This window comes from Sphaeramia orbicularis, chromosome 9 (genome assembly GCF_902148855.1).
Source record: "Sphaeramia orbicularis chromosome 9, fSphaOr1.1, whole genome shotgun sequence".
NCBI lineage: Eukaryota > Metazoa > Chordata > Actinopteri > Kurtiformes > Apogonidae > Sphaeramia > Sphaeramia orbicularis.
The window spans coordinates 3,246,933-3,274,682 of record NC_043965.1 but is presented as its reverse complement, the minus strand read 5'-3'; the positions used below and the strand labels follow the sequence as shown (position 1 = coordinate 3,274,682).

At 36.4% G+C, this 27,750-nt stretch overlaps 1 protein-coding gene across 1 annotated transcript in view; it reads left to right on the top strand.

Annotated features, from left to right (window-relative positions):
* Positions 1–606: 606 nt before the first annotated feature.
* The window catches only part of LOC115425555 (cilia- and flagella-associated protein 299-like), a 145,562-nt gene continuing 118,418 nt past the window's right edge, over positions 607–27,750 (top strand). The window contains exons 1-2 of the mRNA XM_030143182.1: positions 607–776; positions 15,177–15,267. Of these exons, the coding sequence (XP_029999042.1) occupies positions 607–776; positions 15,177–15,267 (261 nt within the window). The remainder of the gene's footprint in view (positions 777–15,176; positions 15,268–27,750) is intronic.

The following is a 27,750-nucleotide window of genomic DNA, read 5'->3' as shown; positions in this document are numbered from 1 at the left end:
TCTATCTATCTATCTATCTATCTATCTATCTATCTATCTATCTATCTATCTATCTATCTATCTATCTATCTATCTATCTATCTATCTATCTATCTATCTATCTATCTATCTATCTATCTATCTATCTATCTATCTATCTATCTCTTAATGTATGGCAGCAGTAGATCTGTGTGTACTTCTGAATCTTCCTCCACAGTGTCCTCTGCTCGTCTTCATATTCCGTAGTCGTAGCTGCTTTAATTAAATCCAGAGCTCGTTCCTTCTGTTTTCTTTCCTCCACCTCATACTCTCCATGTGGGGTTCTGATGGTGGAGGTGGGTCTGCTGCCCTTCACTCACTCGGGTTCAGATCTGGCGACCGTGAAGTCCGTAGCATATGATTCACATCCTTTTTTTTTTTTCTACCCGTCAAACCTTGCAGTGAAACCTCGTACCCTCTGGGGGCGGGGGGGGGGGGGGGGTGCTCGTCCTCCCGTCAGGTTTCCCTCCTTTCATTTGTCACCCGTCACACAAACTTCCCGTCACTTAAAATGAGCGTCGGTAAGCGTCGCCGAGGATGTTTTCACTTTTACCTCCCACGAGCTGCACCCTCGGCCTCTGATGTTTAATGGCACGTGATAGGAACCACCTGGCGTACCCACCCAGTGCCCCTGATGAAGGGGAGGAAGTGGTTTCCACATCATATAGCCCCAGCCATCAGGCTCGCAGGCCGCACTGTCATCCTTCGCTTTGTACTCCGAAGAGCTCGGAGCTGGAGGATGAGTTTGATGGATGGAGGTGAAGGCCCTTCCTATTGAAACATGCATGAGAGCTCTAATACGCAGCCTAATTATTACCACCTTGGTTTTTTACTGATTTTGGAGAATGACGCCATAGTTATAGACAAAAAAAAAACAAAAAAACAACAACCCTGAATTCCCCCGTCTTGAACAGTTCCAGCGGTACATAACCACAAATTAGAAATAGACGTGTAAGAATTTTGTTGCTAAGGAAATTCTTCAGTAATCAGCAGCGCGACGAGTTGAAAAAATACTTGTAAATGATTTCATATGGGTTGCTTTGCGTTAGGTTGTAACCTAATAAACTGATGAGGGAGAAACCGCACTGTCAACATGTGCTGGACAGACAGCCGTCGGGGATGAGAGACCCGCCGCGTCATTTTTCTTTCTGCAAAACTTTGATATTTGTCGAATCCAAACCTACCTTCGTAAACACGCGTCTGATTCGCAGCGGCGTAGCTTTATTTACACACAGTTTATTTATACAAGTTAGAACCCAGTTTGAGCCGCTAAAGAGAGGTGCATGATGACGGTGTTTCCACGGTAACTCTGAACGTCCACGTGGGTCATATCTGATGACCATGAAAAGATGATAAAACTGTATTTTACTCCAATTATTTACATGTATTGATAGGATTACTTTATCAACAAGTATTAAACAGTTTAGATCAGTAGAGGCATTTATGACGACATTATAATTGGTGAGAAATTAGATCCTATTTGTGTCCAGATACACTGAACATCAGTAACTTTTGGTTTGGTTGGTGACGTGGATTCTACATATGTCTAACTCTACATATCAATACAAAAGTCTATGTAGTCTATACATGTTATGTACTATGTTTAAAAAGAATTTATTATCAAATCAAATTTCATCTCTTTCGTGTCTGTGGGGCACACGCCTCTGGGCTACCATAAGCTCCTCCTCCGGGCTACCATAAGCTCCTCCTCCAGACTATATAAGCTCCTCCTCCGGACTACCTTAAGCTCCTCCAGGCTACCGTAGGCTGCTCCTCTGGGCTACCATAAGCTCCTCCTACGGGATACCACAAGCTCCTCCTCCGGGCTACCGTAGGCTTCTCCTCCGGGCTACCGTAGGCTGCTCCTCTGGGCTACCGTAAACTCCTCCTCCAGGCTACCGTAAGCTCCTCCTCCAGGCTACTGTAGGCTCCTCCCCCTAACTGTTCGAGTGGTTCCACAGTCTTTGGTCTCCACACATCAGTACAAAAATGGCCTTTGCTCAGGAGAGTGAGAAGTCCATGGCTAAAAATAACAAGAGCAAGTCGGTTGTGTGGAACTGGTAGGAATTTGAAGTTTCCGATGACGACCAAACCGTTCCTCGCTGCAAACTCATCCTGAAAGCGGTATCAGTCAAAGACAGCAGCACAACCGACTTTTTTCAGCACGTCAAACATCATCACACATCAGAGTGGGAGCAGTGCGTTGCGTTGCGTTGTGGAGTGCACATGAAAATAACACACCAGCTAAAACACCACTACCAGCCCGAATCGAAATCAAAAATGGACTTTTTAGAGGTGAAAAATCAGGATTTTATTTTTGGCCAAAACCATGCAGCCCTCCTGTAGACTATTTCTTTGGCTTCTGTCCCTTTAGTTCAGTTCAGATACTGGATTTGACGTTGTTGTCCATCATCACATTAACACAACACACGCATTAGAATCCAGTTTGAGCTCCTGAAGACAGACCGTGCATGTGTACAAGTTGAAGAATTGCAGAAATGGAGTTAATTAGACTGATTGGATTGTTTGCAAATCTCACATTTCTTGTGGTTTTTGGTGTCCAGACTTTCCAAAACCAATCTGGACACAATCTGGATCTGCCAAAAGATGGATCTGAGGAAGAGGAGACAGATGAATCACAGTTTAGGCTCAAATAAGAGTGGGAAAATCTGCAAATGTAAACACTGTCAATGACAAAACAAGGAAAACAGTATTTATTATGTAGAAAAAACAGAAATTAGAGTGGATTTTGTTGTTTCATCATCGTTTGAAACAAATCCTCATTTGTCTGTAAACTTTATTTGTGTATTTATTTAACAGAACTAAACCCACACAATGGAAAAATCACAAGTTAAATACATTAAAAATACCAAAGCTTGAACTCCACAGTCAGTATTTCTTTGGTTCAAATTAATATTTTTAACTAAATCCATTCATCATCATAGTTTGATCGTAGTATTTCTATGTTTAAACACTTGTCAACATACGGGTAGATTGGTATTTTAATGAGACTTTTTCAAGCATTAACGACTAAAATAGTGTGCATCTAAAAATACTCACAAGTTTAGGAAGCAAATCCACACAGTAATCACACAATAAACAATAAATAATCAATACAATAAACTGCAGATCAGTACAAGGTATTTATAGTGAAAATAGTATTTATAATGTGGAAAAAACAGAAATTAGAGTGGATTTTGTTGTTTCATCATCGCCCGAAACAAATCCTCATTGTCTATTAACTTTATTTGTGTATTTATTTAACACAACTAAACCCACACAATGGAAAATCACAAGTTAAATACATTAAAAACACCAAAGCTTGAACTCTACAGTCAGTATTTCGTGGGTTCAGACCAAGGTTATTATTGTTAACGAAAACTAACAAAATGATGAAAACTAGAATTGAAAAAAAAACATTTTCGTGAACTGAAATAAATAAAAACTATAATTAAAAGAAAAAAACGATAACTAACTGAAATTACATTGTGTGCTACAAAACTAACTAAAACGCAGAAAAATTATGGATGAAATTCCCTTTGTTTTCGTCTTTGCCAACATCGGATTGATACAAAAGCGATTTATTTCGCTCTAGCAATTTTAGCTAGCGGCACCATACGACACTTCACAGTCCGTCACTTCTAATTACTTGTGGTTTCCAGTCGTCTTCTGGTCCCCACTCTACCTGGAAACATGGAGACTAAAGTTGGGAGAAAGCAGCAGAGTCCTGTCTGGGATTTATTTGAATACAACGAAGAAGAGAAAAGATATGAAAAAACTAAAATTAATACTAAAACTAAACTAAAACTAAGCATTTAGAAAAAAAAAATTAACTAATAAAAACTAGCAAACCTGCTCTAAAAACTAATTAAAACTACCTGAATTAGAGAAAAAAAGTCAAAACGAAATAAAACTAAACTATAATGAAAAATCCAAAACTATTAGAACCTTGGTTCAGACGTCATTGAGCTGTGCTTCTGTCTTCGGCCGATCCATCCCTGCACGTTAGGCTTCAGGTCGAATGCGTCTAATTTTTGCATGATGTGCAACCTCACCCAACCACCACCAGCCGAGGTGGCCACAATACACGGGACGGCTCAGGTAGAATATCATGTGTAGCACATGTGTAACTGATACATTCAGCTCATTGTAATCAGAGGTGACAGAGGATTTCAAAAAAAGCCCCAAATAAAGTAAATTGTCATGCTGTGTGGAATTTCCCTTGACGTCCACCGGCCCAAAATAATATTTTCCATAAGATTCATTTTCCCAAGCACCGTGAGGAAAAATATTCGGCTACAGTATGTGTTGTTTCTTCAGAAATCACAGTAGTATTGAAAGCTCCCATCTGCCCGTGCACCGACTGCAGGCTAATGAAAGCCTCCGTCTGCTAATCTGCATCCAGGATAGAGGAACAAATTATTTCAAAGCACATCTGTAACTCGTCACGCAATGAAAATCTCTCAGAAAACACTGTTTGTCCAGTTGCTCAATATTTATTTGCTGAACGGAGGCTACGGATGGGGGAGGAATGCCGGACCCCCGCGCTACAAAGGGCTTTTTAATGGAGTTTCATTAATTATTGCTGTGAATGATTTGCTGGTGTAAATTTTTGCGCTTGTGAAAGATGAAAGAGGACGTGAAAACGGATATTTCACCACCCAAGTTAAAAAAAAAAAAGATTCACACGTGACCGTTTTCAGAAAACTCTTCGTCTACACGGCCCCGAATATCTACATCATCAAAAGCACAACGAGTCTGTAGGTGGCAGCGTGGTCAGACCATCCAGGACCGTTAACAAAGTCTAATCAAAGTCCAACGGCATATCATGAAATGCATACAGGTAACGCTCCACTTTTAATTGGCCTGTTATCTGTGCACATTATAAGTTTTCCACCTGTATGTTCACACCGCGTCAAATACCACACGATTAGCACAGTTAGTGCGATTAGCGGTTAGGTTTAGGGTTAGTGTTTAGTGTTGTTAGCGGTTAGCACTATTAGTAGTTAGGTTTAGAGTTAGTGTTTATCACAATTAGCTGTTAGCATTATTAGCAGTTGGGTTTAGAGTGAGTGTTTAGCGCTGTTAGCAGTTAGCACTATTAGTGGTTAGGTTTAGGGTTAGTGTTTAGCACTATTAATGGTTAGCACTATTAGCAGTTAGGTTTAGGGTTAGTGTTAGCGCTATTAGGGGATAGGTTTAGAGTTAGTGTTTAGCTCTATTAGCGGTTTGCACTATTCGCGGTTAGGTTTAGGGTTAGTGTTTGGCGCTATTAGCAGTTAGGTTTAGAGTTAGTGTTTAACGCTATTAGTGGTTAGCACTTTTAGCGGTTAGGTTTAGAGTTATTGTTTAGCGCTGTTAGCGGTTAGGTTTAGAGTTATTGTTTAGCGCTGTTAGCGATTAGGTTTAGAGTTATTGTTTAGCGCTATTAGTGGTTTGCACTATTTGTGGATAGGTTTAGGGTCAGCGGTTCCGGATATGTAAACCGGAGATCTTGCATCTATCAGGCAGACGGAACAGAACAAACAGGACAAACAGGCTGAAAAACAGCTTCTGCCCTACTGCAGGAAATGCACTCAATGCTACTAAAAGATAGGGCAGTAGAATGTGATTGTGTTTGTGTGTTTTTACTTTTTATTCTATTTATTATGTGGTTTGTGTTTGTTTTTTACAAAGTTTTTATGTCATATGAATGAATACCATTAAGGATCGCATTTTTTCATTTCGTTGTACAGTGACAACGAAGACATATTCTACTCTATATTCTATCTTGGCGTACACTGACACGTGATCGAATGGCGCTGAATAACACACAAAGGATGAAAATGCGTATGTATGGCACGCCAAATGCAACTAGAACTGGCATAATTTGTTGTGATCAGTTTGCAAAGTCCGGTTTATTTTCAGTTTTGGCATATGTACATTACATACAGAAAACTGAAACTGCAAGACTCTCAGGCCTCATGGTGCAAAATGAACCTAGTAAAAAAAAAGTGAAAAAACAGACTATAATATAATTATGAAGAGAATATAACTATAACAGCAGAGGGTTGAGCAAAAAATACATAGAAAAAAATAGACAATTAAGTAGCAAAGGTGCAATCAGAGTCCTGTTAGGGTTCGGGTAAGAGTTCCTTCTACACCTCCACCTACTCTTTCAGGTCTGTAACACCCACTCGTACTCCTTCACCGGCCGCAGTACGCGCTTGTGAATGCAACATCTGCGGGAAAGGTGTGAATGTATCCAAGAACAGTACGCAGTGTGAAAGCGCCCTAAAAAACAACGGTTTTCTGCATCAGTTTTTCTTATTTTGGAGCAGACACGCTGTCACTGTCTCTTCCTCTCTGCTCTGAGTAAACAAATGATTCAATTAGCAGCACCCGCTGTCTATGGCCACCACCGCTGGAAAAAGTACTGAATGAAAATGATCTATTCTCCTGAATTTATCAGACATTGGTCACAGGTCCGGACAGAACCATCACTGGGTCCAGGTCCTGACCAAGGTCTGCCATTTGGTGATGCCTAATCTATGGTAACTACGGAGCCTCTGAACGTCCGAAGGGGTCATATCTGATGACCATGAAAAGATGAAGAACTGTGTTTTACACCAATTATTTCCATGTATTGATAGGATTAGTGGATCAACAGGTATTAAACAGTTTAGATCAGTAGATGGTTTTACAATATTATAATTTATGAGTAATCAGATCCTATTTGTGTCCAGATTCACTGAATATCAGTAACATTAGGTTTGGTTGGGGATGTAGATTCTACATATTTCTAATTCTATCGGCCGCTCTTGTAGACTATTTCTTTGGCTTCTGTCCCTTTAGTTCAGTTCAGATACTGGATTTGACGTCGTTGTCCATCGTCACATTAACACAACACACGCATTAGAATCCAGTTTGAGCTTCTGAAGACAGACTGTGCATGTGTACAAGTTGAAGAATTGCAGAAATGGAGTTAATTAGACTGATTGGATTGTTTGCAAATCTCACATTTCTTGTGGTTTTTGGTGTCGAGACTTTCCAAAACCAATCTGGATCTGCCAAAAGATGGATCTGAAGAAGAGGAGACAGATAAATCACAGTTTAGGCTCTAATAAGGGTGGAAAAACCTGCAAATGTAAACACACTCAGTGACAAAACAAGGAAAACAGCATTTACAATGTAGAAAAAAAACAGAAAATGGAGTGGATTTTCTTGTTTCATCATCCTCTTTTGTCTATTAACTTTATTTGTGTATATATTTAACACAACTAAACCCATACAATGGAAAATCACAAGTTAAATACGTTAAAAACACCAAAACTTGAACTCCACAGTCAGTAATTCTTTAGGTCAGATTAATATTTTTTGACTAAATCCATTCATCATCATAGTTTGATCATAGTATTTCTGTTTAAACATACAGGTAGATTGGTATTTTAATGTGACATTTAAGATATTTCAACTAAATATTCAAGCATTAACAACTAAAATAGTTCTCATCTAAAACTACTCATGAGTTTAAGAAGCAAATCCACACAGTAATCACACAATAAACAATAAATAATCAGTACAATAAACTGCAGATCACTGCAAGGGATGCACTGATTCATCTGCCAAACATCATTATTGGCCAATATTTGTTGATTATCATCAGCGTATAAGGTGATTTTCACTAATGGCAATGCCAGATATTTGTTTGTCACATTATATTAATAGAATAGAATAGAATAGAATAGAATAGAATAGAATAGAATAGAATAGAACTGCTTTTATTGTCACTGTGTGTATAAAATTAGCAGTTCAACTCCAGGTAGTGCAACGATATTATAAAAAACAAATAAAATACATCAGAAAATAAGAATAGAGTGAATATAAAATAGCAAAAACTAAAACAAGATAATTTGTTTGTATTTGTTGTTGCTTTTGTTTTTTTATTCCACCTTAAAGAAATTTTAATTACAATTCTAAACAGAAACATAAAGTAATTTGCGTCGTCCTGGGTTTTTTCCATCCTTTCGTCCCTAAATCGGTCCAGTATCGTGCAGATGTGCTGGTGTTTCGTTAACAGTACGTGTCAGGAACAGTGCGACAGATGCTTCCAGACTCTTTTCTGTCGAGTCGACGCCGTCTGCTCACGTCTTCCTCGCTTGTCTTTGTTTAATTCCCGGACCCACCTGCTTCGACCGCAGTCCAAAACACCAGCCTTAAATCACAGGCCTGGATCAGAGCTCGTTTAATGCCCGCTCATTAGCACTAATAACCGGTGTTTAATAACAGAATTCTTGTTATCCCTCCTAAATGAGGCTTGATAAGAAATTTGTTAATTGACGGGAAACTGGGAGTCGCAGCCGTGCACATGTTTTGCTGCAGTATTATTGGCTGTCCGTGCCTGTGTGTGTTACTTTAGCTACTGGATGGGGTAACCCCCAGTCACTTGCCTCCTCAACACCTGTGTTTACTTTGGGGCCTCGGCCCCCGTGACCCAGCAGCAATCCTTCACTCACTCAGAAGATGGAGTGAGCTTCCAGCCTCCAAATATGTGCTGTCCCTGCACTTTTACCACCCCGAGTCCTCCAAGACTTTCATTATGGGGCACGGGCCAAACGGCCGGTATAAATTACAATCCTCCTCCAAATTCGAGTAAATTTAAACATTCAGATCCTGTTCTCTTTGACGGTAACATTAGGCCGGTCTAAGAGCAGAAATAGGCTGTTTGTCTGCGCCTGTTGTGGTTGTTGTGGCTTTAAAGTGCTGTGGGAATGGAAAGTGGATTTGACGAGCCATTAATGTGAAATATAAGTGAATTTGTCTTTTCTTTGGACAAAGTAACAGGCAGAGTTGGGTTGTGAACGTTGGCAGTAAAATAAAGATCATGTGACAGATTTATGTCCGAAGGAAAACTCAGGTGTCTGTCGGCACCGCGTCAAACTCTGACGTTCGTGTTTATCGGGTTAAATTACAGAATCACAAGGCACAGTTTGGAGTCTAGGAGTTGTGTATGGAAACTAGGGCTGCACGATATTGGAGAAAAAAACTGACGTTGAGATTTTTTTTTTAACCCTGCGATTAGGGATGGGAATCAATAAGAATTTAAGGATTCCAATTCCATTATCGATTTTGCTAATCGATTCGATTCTCTTATTGATTCTCATTAGGTGAGCACTGTAAAAAAAAAAAAAAAAACAAAACGTAAAAAAACCATTAACATTCCAGCAGCTGTGGCGCCAAAAAAATACTGTTAAATAACAGAAAATAACCATCTCATAAAAATACGGTAATTTTCCATAATTAAAATACAGTTTTTTGCCCTAACTTTACATGAGATTTTGCATATTTTTTTGATGTTGTAATGTTTAATAAAGAATATTTACATGTATTAAAACAATCAAAGTATCTATAAATATATATATAAATAATTTTCAATGAGACTCAGTTGTCCAGTCCACTGATAAAAACTGTATTTGGACAGTTTATCAGTGCTTATACATGTTATACATTCACAAAAATACATTTATTCAACATTTTTGTTGTGAAACCTCCTGTAATTACACAAGATGTTTGTCAATTAACAAACAAGTCTGGTTAAACTGACAGAACAAATACTTCTTTTACAGTTAATTGTCAGTAATTTTATCTCATTTTATTTAAATTTTTTACAGTATTAAACTTTAAATTAACATTTTAATCTCATAAATAGAAAAGAAATATTTGTGAAATTAAGATACATTTGTGAATGTATTTTAACTGTATTTTTCTGTGGAAAAAAGAAAAAAAAACCTTTAAAAAAAATGGAAATTTTCTGGTTATTCACAGTTACAGTTTTTTTTCATGTTATTTTACATTTGACATGTAAAATCACAGTCTGTTTTTGTCATTTCATTGATATTTTCCTGTATCTTAAAAATACAGGAAAAATCTGAAAAATAAACAGTGACAATTCAGTTAAATTACAGATTTTTTTTACAGTGTACATTGCGATGACGATATATTGTGCTGCTGTAATGGAAACGTTCATAAATCTGTTAGTGAGGAGGACAAGACCGGTCATTTTTGTGTTTTTCTGGGTGTGTTCTGTTCTGTTCTACTGTTCTGTTCTGCAGCAGAAGCATCTGTGCATAATTTCATGAAACTTGGTGGAAGGGTCGGACATGGGCTGAAAGGATGGAGGCTGGACTCGTGTTTCCTCTTTCTTTGACGCTCATATCGTTAGCCTCATAGCGTATTCGCTTCAGTCAATCACTATATGGACAAAAGTATGTGGACATGTTGGATTCAGGTGTTTCTTTTCTAACAGGGGTCTGGGATCCAACACAAGAATGACTGTCGAAATAATACAGTTTTATATTATGGGATGAATATCATTGCATTGGTTAGTTTGGTTTAAAACAGGGGTGTAATGGTACAGAAAAATTACAGTTTGGTACGTTTTCGGTACAGGGGTCTTCAGTTCGATACATTTTTGATTTTCGTTTGAAATACGTTATGAAATTTAACGTGTTACCAGAATTTTTACCAATCTTCACGAAACAGTGCCGGCACACCGCTCTTGTTTTGTCGTGTCTCTCTCCGTTGACATAACCGACGGGAAATCTGAAATGCTCCCAAATCGTAGACCTTAGAGCAGACGGAGGGTCTTCAGCTCTGTCTTTGTACCTGAGCTGCCGTGCTGGTTCACCTTCAGCATGTGGACGGTGTGTGGACCGCTTAAACGTCCCACTAGGACAGGGGTGTCAAACTCACTTTAGTTCAGGGGCCACATTCAGCCTAATATGATCTAAAGTGGGCTGGACCAGTCAAGTAATATAAATAATAGGATAAGAACTTTTGAGTGAAAAAAGAAAATTCCGTAATGAAAACGTTTACATCTACGAATTGTACTTGAACATAACATGAAGAAATATGAACAACCTGAAAATTCTTTAGTAAATTAAGTGCAAGGTTAACAATATTACGCCTTTTATCATTTATTTTTATTACGCCGTTTATCATTTATGCATGTTAATCACAACTTAGAGATCACAGCGGATCGACAAATAAACAAAACATTTAATAACACGGAGAAAATGATGAAAATTCCACATACTTCTCTTAAGACATTCAGATATTCACATTTTTTGTTAAAGGCTAGTCTGTAAATGTAAACATTTTTGTGTAATTTTACTGTTTTTACGCTAAAACAAAGAGACAGATTTGCAGTTTTCATAATTTACAGGTTATTTTGATAGTATTTTACTGGTCTTATCATTTTTAGAGCGAAATGACCTAAAATTATTTTAACACACTTGATTGTTCATATCTTCAGTGTAATTTTTGCATTTCACAAATTCATCCCAGGGGTCGGACTGGACCCTTGCCGCATGTTTGACACCTGTGCTCTAGGATATTAAATATTACACATGGGTTCTGTTTGCGTCCACTCTGCTCATTCTGTGTGTTTCGCTTTAAGGTTCATGTGGAAACATAAGGCGAGTGTTTGTGTTCTTCACACAGGCTGCATGTATTGGTTCGGTACTCCACCGTATTGTACTGAAGGCCTCAATCCGAAATGGTTCAGTTCAAATGAGTGCACTGTTACAGCCCTGGTTTAAATTATCATTGCATCCAAAATGCCTTACAGATGGTTTTTACTTAATTTCTCTGATTTCTATGATTTTAAATGTTCTACCTCTAGTGTTTTATAGTTTTTTTTATGTGTGTTTTAGTAGATTTTAGCATATTTTTTGTATATTCCAGTACAACTTTTGGTCTGTTTTTTTTTGGGTATTTTAGTGTATTTTTTGTGTTTCGGTTTATTTTTATGTGTTTTAGTATGTTTTAGCGCATTTTATGGATATTCAGTGCACTTTTTGGTGTGTTTTTTTGTGTATTTTAGTGCCTTTTTTGTGTTTTATTGTATTTTTATGTGTGTTTTAGTATATGTTAGCCTATTTTTGGTATATTTCAGTGTAATTTTTGGTGTTTTTGTGTATTTTAGTGCAGTTTTTTGTGTTTTAGTGTATTTTTATGTGTGTTTTATTATATTTCATTGTATTTATTTTGTAGATTTCAGTGCACTTCTTAGTGTGTTTTTTGTGTATTTTAGTGCCTTTTTTGTGTTTTAGTGTATTTTTATTTGTGTTTTAGTATATTTTAGCGTATTTTTTTTATTTATTTCACTGCAATTTTTGGTCTGTTTTTGAGTATTTTAGTGCATTTTTTTGTGTTTTAGTCTATATTTATATGTGTTTTAGTACATTTTAGCACATTTTTGGTATATTTCAGTGTAGTTTTTGGTGTGTTTTGTATATTTTAGTGCAGTTTTTGTGCATGTAGATGCATAATAACTCTTATCAGTCATTGGTGGGTGGAGGGGTTCAGGTTTGAGCTTTAACAGCTTCAACGTCAGCAGAACAAACATTATTCATGGACAAATGGAAATGGAACGTTAATGGATGTAAACATGGTTCAACACAATAACTCTGAGGCCTGTTGGACTGATATTTACGTGAATGGAAGGAATGAAATATGACCAAAGACGATGAAAAAGTAATAAATTTGTCTTCATCCAGTCTGCAGATACAAGGATTATAAATGCAAGAAGTCCATAGTATGTCTGGTCACATTTTGGACACTGTGACACCATGAATCCTGTAAACTTTTTAATTTTCCTCTTAGTTTTTGATACTAAAATCCACACAAAAATAAAAATCTGTCCATTTGCCGTCAAAAACCAAGGGAATAAGCACAGATCTGAATATTGAACAGAATCAGATGAGTTCAAGGTTATTATCGTTAAAAAATGTCGGATTGATATGAAATCGATTTTTTTTCCCTCGAGCAATTTCAGCTGCAGGCACCATATGATATTTAACGGTCCGTCACTTGTTGTTTAATCGTCTTCTGGTTCCCACTCTACCTGGAAACATGGAGACTAAAGCTGGGAGAAAGCAGCAGAGTCCTGTCTGGGATTTATTTGAATACGATGACAGAGAAGAAGAGAAAAGATACGACAAAACTAAAGCTAAGAATTTAGAAAATAATGAAAACTAATATTAACTAGCAAACCTGCTCTAAAAACTAATCTAAACTAACTGAATTAGAGAAAAAGAAGTCAAAACTAAATAAAACTAAACTATAATGAAAAATCCAAAACTGTTATAACCTTGGTTCAAACGAGTGAAATTCATTGAAAATCTCTCTTTATTTTCTGTTTTTTTTTACATTACGCTGTAACTTGACTTAATTTGGTGCCCTGTTTTTTCTTCTTCTACACTTTTATCCACATCTGAGAGGTGACCAATGAGCTGTTTAGTGCCTTTAAGATGTTAACGTGGTGTGGATCTGATGAATGTTGTGCACAGTCAGTCTACTCTGGAGCCCAGCCAGAGTTCTGTTACTCCTACTACAGTGTTAACTGTTCAAATATTAGTGCCAGTGTTTTTTCAGGTGTGGGTACGGCGGTGTGCGCCAAAACCATGTTTCCATGGAAACAGGCCAGCCTAAAGCTGCCCCGGTATTATATTAAGTCATTAAACTCTGATATGATTAATAGAAGTGTGCGTTGTGGAATGAGCTGAAGCAGCGCGGCATTGGACATTCCACCTGATTTTCCTGCAGTTTTCACATTTCTGAATAAAAACCACTCGGTTAAGAACAATATTCAGATACATTTTCATTAACAAGTGGTATTTGGAGTATTTGGGAGTGTCCTGGGAGCTTGGCTCGGTTTCATGTTATGTTTCCTCTCACTTCCATCTCACACTGTGTTAATTCATCACTCAGATATTTTATTTTTTTATTATGGTGAGTTTAAATGACGCTCTGGAAAACAGATAATGAACACAGGAACACGTCTTTATCCATCGAGTCAAAGTCGTTCCTAAAATACAACCGTTTTACCAGATTCATGTGGACTAGGAGGACTGTCCATGTTACCGCAGACTGACTCTGTTTTTACATTCAAACCACACACACTGTTTTACTGCACAAACTGTGTTCTATATGTGATGGACATAGTTTTAGTGTTTTTTATATTTTTTTCTAGATGAGAACTACCTGCAAATTTCCTTATGTGCACACATTGACAATAAACTTAAACTTCTTAAATCTTGAATCTATATGGACAAAAGTATGTGGACAGGTTGAATCCAGGTGTTTTTTCTGACAAGGGTCTGGGATACAAAACAATAACGACTAATGTCAGAAAGGCATTTTACTGTTGTGCACTTTAGAAATAATAAATCGGAGTTATATATGTGTAACTTTTTAAGGGCGGGTATTTTTTATAGTTTTTTTAAAATCAGTATTTTATTATTTTTTATCAGTATTTTATTAGTATTTTTTTTAAATGCTGGTGACAATCGAGATCTGAGAACAGTGTTTTGTTTTTGTGTATTTTATATGCTGAAATGACTAAATTTGAGTCTGAATATAAGTAGTTTTATATTGGGATAAATATCAGTGCATTGGTTAGTTTGGTTTAAATTGTTATCTTTTCTTCCGAAATGCCTCAGAGATGGTTTTGACTTAATTTCTCTCAACATTGCTTTTTTTTTTTTTTTTTATCCATGACTGATTTTAAATGTTCTACCTCTAAATTTCTAAAATATTTTTCCTGCTCTGACTGTAAATGATAGTTTTCTACCACAGTTAACCATCTAATTTCTTCACATCTCACTGAGGAAGAAAAATCTACCATTAAACTTTAGGGAAATATTGATGTTTTTATCTTAAATCCTAATGAACTGGACATCTTACAGCTGTAGACATGATGTGTCCCAATACTTTTGTCCATATAGTTTATAAACGTCAGTATTTTCTGCAATATTTTATTTTCTGTTCACAGACAACATAAAAGGAAAGGGCATGTGCAATGTCCATCTCATGTAGGAAGAAAATCTCCTGTTAAACTTGAAGGAAATATTGATGTTTATAAACTATGTGGACAAAAGTATTGGGACACATCATGTCTACAGCTGTAACATGTCCTGTTCATGAGGACTTGAACCTGAATTCAACGTGTCCCAATACTTTTGTCCATATACTGTAGGACTGAGCCTTACAGTCCGTTAAACGGGCCAAATGCTTCCATAAAGAACCTTTAAGACTACATGCGACTTTTTTTTTTCTTTTTTTTTTTTTCATGTTAAAAGAAACATTTCAAACCGTTTGAGTGTTGTCTTTTCCAGGACACTGGCAAGTGCAGGAAAAGAACTCAAAGATAACTTCCTGAAAGCCCTGGCAGAGCGAGAGGAGGCCAACCGCAGTGGGAAAATGACTGTGAGTACATTATTACAGCACTCCAATTGCTACGTAATGGGATTCCCCTCAAATATTTCTGCAATTCCATTAGGATGGGAACAAAATCCATACTGTGTCAAGTTTTAGTGGAAATGCCCCCCCCCCCCCCCCCCCACCCCACCCACCTTTACCCCACCTTTCAGACGCCACCTTTTTCTACTCGTAAAAGCTCCACGCAGCGTTCAGGAGCAGCGTGTAACATGTCAGGGGTTGGACTTGGCATTGTTCTCAGGGTTTGTAGGGGTCCTTGAAATCCTTGAAAATACTTGAATTTTAGTTGAAGTGCTTGGAAATGCTCGCAAGTATGACTCTGTAATGTGATTTATTTACTTAAAACTTTGTGTTCTCCTTTCATTTCTAAACTTTTTGCTGTTATGACACATCATTTAGATGTTTAATGTACATCATTGTGATAAAAAGTGGAAAAAATAATCCTGAGTAGGGATGTAATGATTACCGGTATAACGATAAACCGCGGTAAAATTGCCAAAAGTTAGTATTACCGTTTAAATTCTAATTCTCATGATCACTTTGTTTGATTACCGCACTTTTCCGGAGAAAACACCTCTGTAAAGATCTGCTTTTATGTCAAATATTTGAGTATAGTTTTAATTTATTACAATTTTAATTTTGTATACCTAATATTTGGAACCAACATTCACTTTTAAAGTCTTTGAAAAGGTTCGTTAAGCATCTGTGTTATTTATGCAATAAATTATATACATTTTTCAAATTGGATTTTATATATTTTGTTGTGTTTTTTGGCCTTTTGTGTTGATACATTAGGTTAAAGTGAAAAAAATAAAAAATAATAGACAGTTGATATAAATGAAGTTGTGCTGAAAAAACAGATCCCAAACATGGCTATGGTAAACATTTGTTTATATAGTATATAAAGGCAAAATTAAAAGGACTGAAAACGGCCAAAATAGGCTCAGACCACTAAGAGTTAATATTTGAATGTTTCTGCAACAGAAAGTGCGTTGTGCCAATTATTTTATTTTATTTTATTTTATTTTATTTATTTATCAAAATACAACTTGGTTAAATTATTTCAGTGTGTATTAGTACTTTTTGAACATTTTGAGCACAATTTCAACAATACAGCGATAATAATGATAACCGTGATAAGTTTGGCCACAGTAACCGTGATATGAAATTTTCTTATAGTTACATCCCTAATCCTGAGTATATGTATTCCTGTAGATGTGTATTTTCCCACAGTGATGAGGTGAAAGTGACCCTTAAATGTGCTGGAATTTGACCTTGAAAAATGTGTCCGAACCCTGTATTAACAGTGTGTACCTATGAACAATATTAACAATATAAATATTAACAGTGTGACAGTGTAAAATTATCTGGAGTTTTCAGATTATTCCAGTGATCATGTCAACAGGATAATGTGTTTCAGGTATTTTTATTGCGGAGCTTTCTTATATTACAGGTTTGAGATCCCCTGATTGGTACTTTATGCTTCATTTTTGATATCAACATAACAAACGCACATTCAGAAATAAAAAGAAAAGAAAACAGCATTGATAGAGTGAGAAAAGAGGAAGGAAAGAAGAAAAAAAAAAACCCACACAATTGAACATCTCACCCCCCACCCCCCCAACCCCCCTCCTGGGGATGGAGGGATAATCTGATCGGCTTTGTCCAATAACGACAGTAATCTGATTATAAGAAATCAGATTAACACACTTAGATTTCTCCCCAATACTCCGGTGTCTTCACACATGTATACAGCTTAATCTGATTATTTAATGTTTTATTTTTTTTTTTCCATCTGCGTATGTGTAAAAACCATAAATCTATATAAATGGAAGTTACGCAGCGACATGTGAACCTAATGAAAAAACAAACAATGAAATGAGATGAAGAATAGCAGCAACTTGTGACCTATTTTGTAGTCTTATTAGCTCCTCCCACATTAGGACAGCTAACGCTGACACTGTAGGCATTGCCATGGTGACAAGACAAGACCAGATGTTTTGAAAATGACAGGAAGTGCACGTCTTACGTCATTACATACGTACGAACTCTGAAAGAAATCAAATAACGGACTTAAACATGTAAACCAGGTGTTTTTTTCATTATCACATTTCTGAAGTGCATGTAAACGCATCGCATCTGATTGTGGCAGTTATTGGATTTTTACGGTCATGTAAACGGACTCACTGTCAGCAGCACTGAGGTCCAGACCCACCATGGCCGTGCATTAAGACGGACTCCAATTTGACCAAATGAATTCTTAAAACTAATACAATTACACACATTTTTGCCTGTTTTTGGTTGTTTGAGAGGAGAAAATGTGAACTTTTTCAATTGAACCTTTATTTTACCAGGCTGAGGACCAGTTCTCATTTATAATGATGACCTGTTCAAGAGGCAGAACAGGCAGAGAAACAACAACACAAATTTTGAACTTTTGGCTATTATGAATCATAATTTTAGATGTTTAGAGCATAATACAAAGTACATCATTGTGATAAAAAGTAAAAACAATACTCCTGAGTGTATGTCTTCCTGTAGATGTGTGTTTTCTCCTGGTGATAAGAGGCTGCACTGGATAAAAAATTGAAAATGACCCTGAAATTTGACCTTGAAAAATGTGTAATGGACCCTGTATTCTGCAGCGAGCGTTAGCGCCGATAGACTCAAAATGATTCACTTTCAACATGCTAAAAAAAACAAAACAGTCGGTTTTGTTTGACCTCCGTTTACCTGCCCCTGTGGGATTTGCAATTATGAGATCACATGAAGTGCATTGAGGGGAGCAGAGGTAGTAGCACCAGAAGTTTTCCCACTGGATGTTCACTGTATAAACAGTACAGTGCACCAAAAAAAAAAGAAAGAGAGAGACAGAGATAGAACTGCAGCTTTTTCCTCTCAAAGACAAAATTATGCAACTTTAAAACACCACTTTTCTATGCGATCCGCAGTAAAAACAAGCGAAATATCAGGTGGGGGAATCATCAACATTGTTTAGCTGACATGATATTTTCCCAGCTCTTCTTACTTTGCAGCTTTAAAGAGCTTCCCTTTGCTTGAAAAATTGGTTTGGGAAGATGTTTATTTTCCTTTGAGCCCCTCTGTTTATAATTGAACCCACATTTGTGCGCTTAATTCCTCTTCTCTTTGAAACTGTTTAAGAAACAGGTAATCTTAATACAGTCTGACGAGGCTTGACCTCATTGGTATGTTTACATTAGACAGATGTATTCCAGACTTGGACCATGTGTGGACAGTACACCAGTTTTCAGATGTGCTCCTAATGCCGATCCCAGTGAACATGTCGATCCGCTGCGTACCTTTTGAATATTTAATTAGCGCGTGTTGATCCATGTGTCGGACATGTGTCGCGTACGGACATCTGGCGTCGGCCGCCGCAAACTGTAAACACCTAAAGGAAGTCGGACGCACTTAAGGGTTCCTGTCCTGGCATCGAAAACCCCTCTTTATGAAAGTGTCAAACCACCCACGTTAATCTTCGATAAGGCTGAATAATAAGACCACCCACTTCTGAAAGGCCCATTGAAAGCCCCTCAGACCTGAGGATCAGTTCCACTAACTCGCTCCAGGTTCTTATCTGCGCATGTTTTCACCGCGCTCTACTGCAAAGCACCTCCCGTCCTCAGCGGCTCCTTCACTTTATTGTAACATTTTTGTATTTTTACGTCAGTGTTAGGCTCGTTTTGGCGTCTCACTTCAGCTTGAAATTTCTTGTAAATTTCAATAGTCAAGTCAATAAGGTCACTAAGGAGGAATAAGGAGAAACATGTCTGGATGTTGTTACATGAGCTACAGTATGGTTTTTATACTGGACTACTGGTTTTTGGCTCACCAAATAATAAGCCCTGAACTACTATGAAGGCGTCATCTTCATCATTTTCATCTTCGTTAGGAATTTCTTCAAACATCTTCTCATGAAACTACTTGTCAGATTCATTTCAAATTTTAGTTGTAAAATTTGACCTTCAAGGGTCAAACTCAAGGTCACCAATGTCTAGATTTCAACAATCCTCTTCTCTAAAACTATTGGTTGGATTCATTTCAAATTTTATATGTATATTCCTCGGGATAATGTCTACAAAGTCTGTTCATATTTTTGACAAACTTTGATTTGGAATTTTTGACAAATTTTTGAAATGGTAAAAAATTGTGTCTCTCCTTATAATGGTCCATATGTTGATGGTTTATAACATGTAAATGGTTACAGATATCAATATAGTTATTATTGATCACTGTTAGGAAGTCATATATGGGCTTTGATTTGGATCCATGACCTTTGACCTTGAGTGACCTTGAAGGGTCAAAGTCAGGGTCACCGATGTTTAGATTTCAACAGTCCTCTTCTCTGAAACTACTGGTTGGATTAATTTTAAATTTTATATGTATCTTTCTTGCGACAATGTCTATAAAGTCTGTTCACAGTTTTGACAAATTTAGATTTTGGAATTTCTGATAAATTTTTGAAATATTAAAAAAAAATGTGCCTTTCCTTCTAATGGTCCATATTTTGATGGTTTATAACATGTAAATGGTTACAGATATTAATACAGTTACTATTGATCACTGATAGGAAGTCATAATCACTTTCATTCTGTCAAAGGGCTTTTTATAAATAACAGAACATGAATTAAACATTCACCATACAGGATTTTTGATTTTCTGAACAACATCCACCCATGACACAACACATAACCTACACCCAAACACGAACAGGTACAACCACTGAAAGTGATTAGCATGCTTAGCGATTAGCAGCTAGCGCATTGACACGCCATCAAATGGCGTTAAATAACACACGAAAGGATGAAAATGTGTACGTATAGCTCGCCAAATGCAATAAGCTGGCATCACAAACAACAAATTCAGTCTCTTCCATTGCAATTTTTGAGATATACCAATTTCACTATGCCCAAAAAACCACCTCTTGCCAGTGCATATAACTTTTCATCGAAAAACGAGTTTCAGCCAAAGTGTTGTTTTTACATTTCGCTAATTTTTATGTGCAAGTTACATTCACGCAATTTACGGTTCAATGGAAAACCAACTAGTGATTCAGATTAACATATGATTTAGTGAAATGTAAGTAATTTCAGACATGGATGAGTTATTGTCTTTTTTTTCCTATTAATCATTGTTTGGAAAATGAGTTTTGTCGCATTAGCTCGACAGCGGCGGTTTGGAGATGGAACCGCTGTCCGAACTTTCATCTGTTAAAGACTCTTTTCATTGTCTTTTACACACGTTGATGGTTTTATCTGGAGGTTTCATCAAGTTTCATCGTGTAACTGATATTTTCTGGTTCCATAAAACCTGGTCTCACACTTAAATATTTGTCCTTTGTCGTAAACTCCTCCATCGTGTGCGGACGCAGGCTCAGGTATCACCTACTTAATTCATCATAAAGGGCTTCGTCATTGTTGTGAGCGACTGTAAGAAGGCGGTAAATCATCCGTTTTACTGGCACAAAAGAAAAGCAACAGAAAATACTTAAAGCCAAGCCCCCCCCCCCCCCCCCCCCCCCCCCCGGACGGAGCACATCCTCATTGTGCCGGGGCCTCATTCGTCACAGAAGTGGCTCTTTTGTCCTCTTTTCATGTCACCCTCAGCCTTTTAAGTCAGGTTGAAATTACACCTGTCACTTCATACACTCGTCTGCTCATTCTGTCTCCTCTGTCCGGCCCCGAACGATGTTACAGAAGATCCACAGCATGAACACAGCTCAGCTTTGCAGTCTGTGTGGGGTCCCTGATGCCCCCCCCACAGCTCATCTTATTTTAGTCCAGAGGCTAAGCTTATAATATGTGGACAAAAGTATGTGGACACGTTGCCTGTATCATCAATCAATCAAATTTTATTTATATAGCACCAAATCATAACAAAAGTTATCTCATGACACTTTACATATGGAGTTGGTCTAAAACCAGACTCTGAAGCCAATTTACAGAAACCCAAGAGAATCCTTCAGGAGCAAACACTGTATGTATCCTTATTTGTTGTACATATTTCTCATCTGTAGTATAGAGTTTGCTTTCTGTATATTCCAGTAGTTTTTGTAGTATTTTAGCAGTATTAGGTCCAATATATGTTATTATTACTATTATTATTATTATTATTGTTATTATTATTATTATTATTATTATTATTATGAGAAAAAAGTCTGAATTCTAACTGTTTTAAATAGTTGTTTTTTTTTTCATTGTTCTGAGATTAAAGTCAGAATTCTGAGGAAAAAAAGTCTGAATTCTGACTATTTTCTCAGAATTCTGACTTTTTTTCTGATTAATAATAAAAATAATATATATTGGAACTTAATTTAAAGTTTTTTTTCCAGTGTCCCTAATCCTCTTCCGTATTTTTCAGTGTTTTAGAATAGAATAGAATAGAATTTACTTTATTTGCCATTTGCACAGATACATCACAGTATAGGTACATTGGAATTCTTGTGCGTTTCCCTGAGTCACGTAGTTAGAAAAAGACATGAATTAAACATAAACAAAATATAAACACAACTAAAACATATGAAAACAGTTATTGCACAAACACAAATACACATTTGTAAAATAGAATGATGATCAGAAAAAAAGTAACAATAAGAGTGCTGAAGGGTAAAAACAAAACACATTTTGTGTGATATTTTTTAATACACTCCTTTTTTGCACCAATTGTTTTTGCTGCTAAATGAATTTTCATTTTTCCTGTGACAGTAAAAATGTATTCTATTCTATTCTATTCTATTCTATTCCAAATTATCATTTCATTTATTCAATTGTTGAATCTTCAGTTCTAATAGAAAACAAGAAAAGCACTCAGAGAGCGCAGACCTCTGCCAAGACCGATCAACATTTCCTGAAAATTTCGTGAAAATCCGTCCCTAACTTTTTGAGTTATCTTACTAACAAACAAACAAACAAACACGCACACACACAAAGCAAAGCGATCACAATACCTCCTGGTCGAGGTAACAATCTAACAACCTAAACTGTGAACATATGTAAATACATACATATATATATATATATATATATATATATATATATATATGTATATATATATATATATATATATATATATATATATATATATATATATATATGTATATATATATATGTATATATATATGTATATATATATATATATATATATATATATATATATATATATATATATGTATATATATGTATATATATATGTATGTATGTAATGGGAAAAAAAAATCCAGATTAAATTTTTTAGCCGTATCGCCTACAGGTGGATTCCAGTGTGTCTCAATCTGTGTGAAACTACAAAATATAAAACTAACACTGAAAAGTCAGTTCTTAAATCTATAAAACATTTCATGTAAAATCAGTTTTATTTTGTACTGAGGAATGTTGAACAAAAAGAAACACCTGAATTCAACGTGTCCACATACTTTTGTCCACATAGTGTATTTTGCATTGAACGAACCGCTCAGATTCTCTCCTTCCATAGTTTTATTTATTTATTTTTTGATCTTGCAGAAGGAGTCCTTAAGTGTCTGTGTGATCTGCTGAACTGGTAAAGCCGTCAGAGCCTTGCCCTCGGTGTGCTTTTACTTTTCCCGACCCTGTTGCGAAAGCGTCTTCGTTGCCAAAAGTCACACACAAACAAAAGCTGCACCTGGGCAGCTTTGGCTTTATTTGCACTGGGTAAGAAGTTAAGTTTTTATCAAATCCAGGTCACACCTGCGCAGGATGCCTGAGGGCGTCCATTGTTGGGGTGGTTCCCATCTGAAACTGAAGGTGTGCTGACCCCGCCCACCCCGCGCCCTGTTTGTTTCCACTTGTTTGTGGAGAGGCTCTCATGCCATCGTCGTGCAGTTGCAACATATCAGACGAACGTTCGGCTGACGAATGGCACGGTTTGACGAAGCAGCCGTCTGCTTGGTTTACTGAGCTCCTGCCAAATCGGTCATGAATACACACGGATACACTGATTACAGGGATAAACCCAAACCACAGAGGAACATTATTCATGCATGTGTAAAATAATAATGATAATGGAATAATCTACCACCTGAACTTCAATCAACAACTACTTTATCATTATTTAAAAAGCATCTGGAAAGGACTGTAATTTACAAAAAACTGTAAGGCTGTATATCATTTGATTTGTATTTCTGTTGTTTTGACTTTTGATTATTATTTCAGTTATGTCGCATTTTTAATTCTTTCCGGGAGGTATTTACATTAGCCTTTTTTGGCTTCTATCCTTTCCTGCACCATGGTGTTACTTGCGTGACAATTGTTTTTTAATTTTTTCTCTTGCTGTTTGTGATGTGCGAATAAATAAATAAAAAGATAGATAGATAGATAGATAGATAGATAGATAGATAGATAGATAGATAGATAGATAGATAGATAGATAGATAGATAGATAGATAGATAGATAGATAGATAGATAGATAGATAGATAGATAGATAGATAGAAAATGTACAAAAATATGGAACAAAATAATAATAAACAAAATTAATAGAAATTGACAAAATAATGGAAAATATGTCAGCTTGATCGATAATGAATTAAAAAATGTATATAAAAAAAAAAGACAAGTGATGGTACCCTGGTACAATGGAGAAACATAAACGTCAACAAAAAATAAGCTGCAAAATTAACAAAAAATGAACAAAATTTAAAAATAGGCAACAAAATGAACATGAAAAAGTAAAATGAGAATGGAACTAAAGTAGAATATTATAATAACAATAATAATGATGATGATGATGATGATAATAATAATAATAATAATAATAATAATAATAATAATAATAATAATAATAATAATAGTTTTTTAATTTTTCTCTTGCTGTCTATGATGTGCAAATAAATAAATAAATAAAATATTAGGATTTATTTACCTTATTTATGATCATTTATTACCCATATATGTCCTTATATGTGGTATATGTTTCGTTTATCTGTAGTTAAGAGTTAGCTTTTTTTGTATATTTCACTGGCATTTAGTAGTATTTTAGTAGTATTTGTATATTTTAGTGTTTTCTTAGTAGTATTAGTAGTAGTGGTAGTTTATTCGGTCAATTGTTCATTTGGATAAATTGTACAAAATCTTGTAAAATGAGCAAAATACTTTCAAAAATAAAGATAAAGTCAACCAAAAAAACATGAAATATGGCATAAAACTGAACAAATCCTTCTAAGGTGAGAAGAAAATGAGCAAAATACTTGAAAAATTAGCAGAGTTCATCATTTTATCCCATCCAGAACCCTGTATTTATTCAGTTTACCCTCAAAAACCAAAACCATCTACTGATCTAAACTGTTTAATACCTGTTGATCCACTAATCCGATCAATACATGGAAATAATTGGAGTAAAATACAGTTCTTCATCTTTTCATGGTCATCAGATATGACCATATTTGGACGTTCAGAGGCTCCCTAGTTACCATGGAAACACCGTCATCTTCTACAACATTGATTCACCAGTAAAACCCATGGAGTTGGATCAGTGACAGTGGATGGACACACTGGGTTTATGTTCAGTTAATGAGAGATTTGACTGAAAAAAGTCACTTTTTCTTCAGTTTTCTGTGCTTTTGACATGATAATCCTCCACTTTAATCTGAGTTTTAATGAACATCTACATGATCAGTGAATTAAATATAGGAAAATACCTGATGTTCACTGAAAAAACACTAAATACAGAGGATTATGTCTTTATACACTGTAATAAATCACTTAAATAAACTTAAATATAAAGAAAAAGCATATTTTGGAAGTGCCACAAAAGTAACATTGGGTCTTTATGGGTTAGACTGAGAAACAAACTGAAACAAATGCAATGTGGATAATGTTATATAATCACTTAAGGAAGGTTAAATAGAGAGAAAAATTTCATTTGGGAACTGCCACAAAAGTAACACTGGGTCTTTGTGGGTTAATCCAGTGCTTTCCAACCTTTTTTTACTCCTGACCCCATTTTAACATCATAAATTTCTGAAATGGAAACATGTTCTTGCTAAAATTAATTTGTTTTTGATCATGTAATATTTTGCTATACTATGTTGTGAATGAGCATTAATTTTAGAGGACATTTACTCTGTATAATGTATATTATTGTGGACAGAGGCAGTAAATCCAGGTGTAGATTACTGCACAAAGGGAGAATTGGATTTTCCTTGGTCAGGATATGTCCAGTCAGTCCAGCTGTGATTTACAAGGAGGACAATTAATACTGAACAAACAAGAACTGAAACTATGAATTATGAAAGAGCTGCAGCATCTGAAACTGACCACAATGAACATTTGACAGATAAACAGAACCACAGTGCTGCAGTTTCACACTCACAGTTTGTCATGTCTTTGTGGATTAGGATTGTCTCTGTCAACTCACCGTATATTTTTTATTAGTAAGTTTTTATTTTTATCAATTACTAGAAATTTCAAGCGACCTCATTTGAATTCCAGGCGACCCCATGTGGGGTCCCGACCCCAAGGTTGAAAAACACTGCTTTACAGAATTAGTTGGATACATCAGATATAAGAACATAACAAGGATAAAGACCATTTCACCATAATTAAATACTCAGGGCTTTGAATGCATTAGTTTTCCCTCTGGATTATTCTCAGCGCTTTATTTTTACTTTGACCCCGGTAAATGATATGTAAGATAAGATAAGTTAAGATAAGATAAGATATTCCTTTATTGATCCTACAATGGGGAAATTCACAGTGTTGTCAGCAGCAAAATATACACATAAACATACACATACACGTATAACAAAAACAGTCATATAAATTTGAGTAAAAAAGTGTTTAAAAGGAGAGTGCAAATACGGTTTGATATGAATGTAGTGCAATGGTTATAAATATAAAAAATATATAAATACAGATTTGAATATATACAGATTTGGACAGGTGCGGTTTAAGATTTATAAATATAGTGCTTATATATATGTATAAGCCTCCCAAAATTTTTCTTAATTTTTATCAATTACTAGAAATTTCAGGTGACCTCATTTGAATTCCAGGCGACCCCACGTGGGGTCCCGACCCCGAGGTTGAAAAACACTGCCTTCTTTATGGGTTAAACTTGTAGTGTTTGATAGTTTTTGTCATTATTGCACAAAAATGCCATCCTTACTTCCCATCAACTTGTACTTCCAGTGGTCTGAGAGGAGTTAATAACTTCTGTGGATGTTTTCAAGCTGTAGAAAACCTACTGTTGGATAATCCCTGGTATTGTCATGAAGGCAGGGGTGTTAAATATGTGACTGACAGCTGTAACCACCAATCAGTGATCAGATTTAGTCAAGACGACCCTGTGGAAAAGTGAACAGAACCACAGTGCTGCAGTTTCACACTCACAGTTTGTCATGTCTGTTATGGACTAGGATTGTCTCTGTCAACTGAACATATATTTTTTATTATTCATTCATTCATTTTCTGAACCCGCTTTATCCTCACTAGGGTCACGGGGGTCTCTTGGAGCCTATCCCAGCTACATAGGGGTGAAGTCGGGGTACACCCTGGACAAGTCACAAGTTCATCGCAGGGCTGAACATATAGAGACAAACAATCACTGTCACATTCACACCTATGGGCAATTTAGATTAACCAATTAACCAATCAGTGCATGTGTTTGGATGGTGGGAGGAGCCAGAGTACCCGGAGAGAACCCACGCAGACATGGGGAGAACATGCAAACTCCACACAGAAAGGTCCCACCCCCCGTCGACTGGTGTTGGAATCGAACCCAGGACCTTCTTGCTGTGAGGCACCAGTGCTAACCACTGCACCACTGCACCGCCTATTTTTTATTTATTTATTTATTTATTTATTTATTTTTTTTATTTTTATCAATAACTATAAATTTCAGGCGACCCCATTTGAATTCCAGGCGACCCCATGTGGGGTCCCGACCCCAAGGTTGAAAAACACTGGGTTCATCTATCCTTTGTCCTTTTTGGCAGCAGTGAAATGTCTAAAATAGGTCATTTGGCATAAATTCAACCCATCATGAAGTTTCCTTCAGGTAGCTCCTTTAAAACTCTGCTCTATTAGGAGTGGATAACAGAAACGACCTGCCCTACAACATGACCGACGGAGATTCGTCTTCATCAAATAACACTTCAGTCACTTTTATTTGGTCACGACCGATATGTTTCAATAACTAAAGAACCTTGAAAGTCAATATTTGCTGCACTTAAGAGGCAACTGAATATGTTTGGGAGTTTATCGGTGAAGGCCATCACTCACTCAGACGAACAAGAGGAAACTTCAGTAACACAATGCATCTGGCAGAAGGAAGGCCTCCGCAGGAAGAATGAACCGTCGTGTTTACCTCCAGATCAGACCAGAAGTCAGCACGAGTCAGGCCGGTCCGGTTCCATCTGAGCAGAACCCGACAGATCTGTGCACACCAGGTCCACTTTTTATGTTACATCCAAGAACCAGTGCCCAGTTATTCAAAA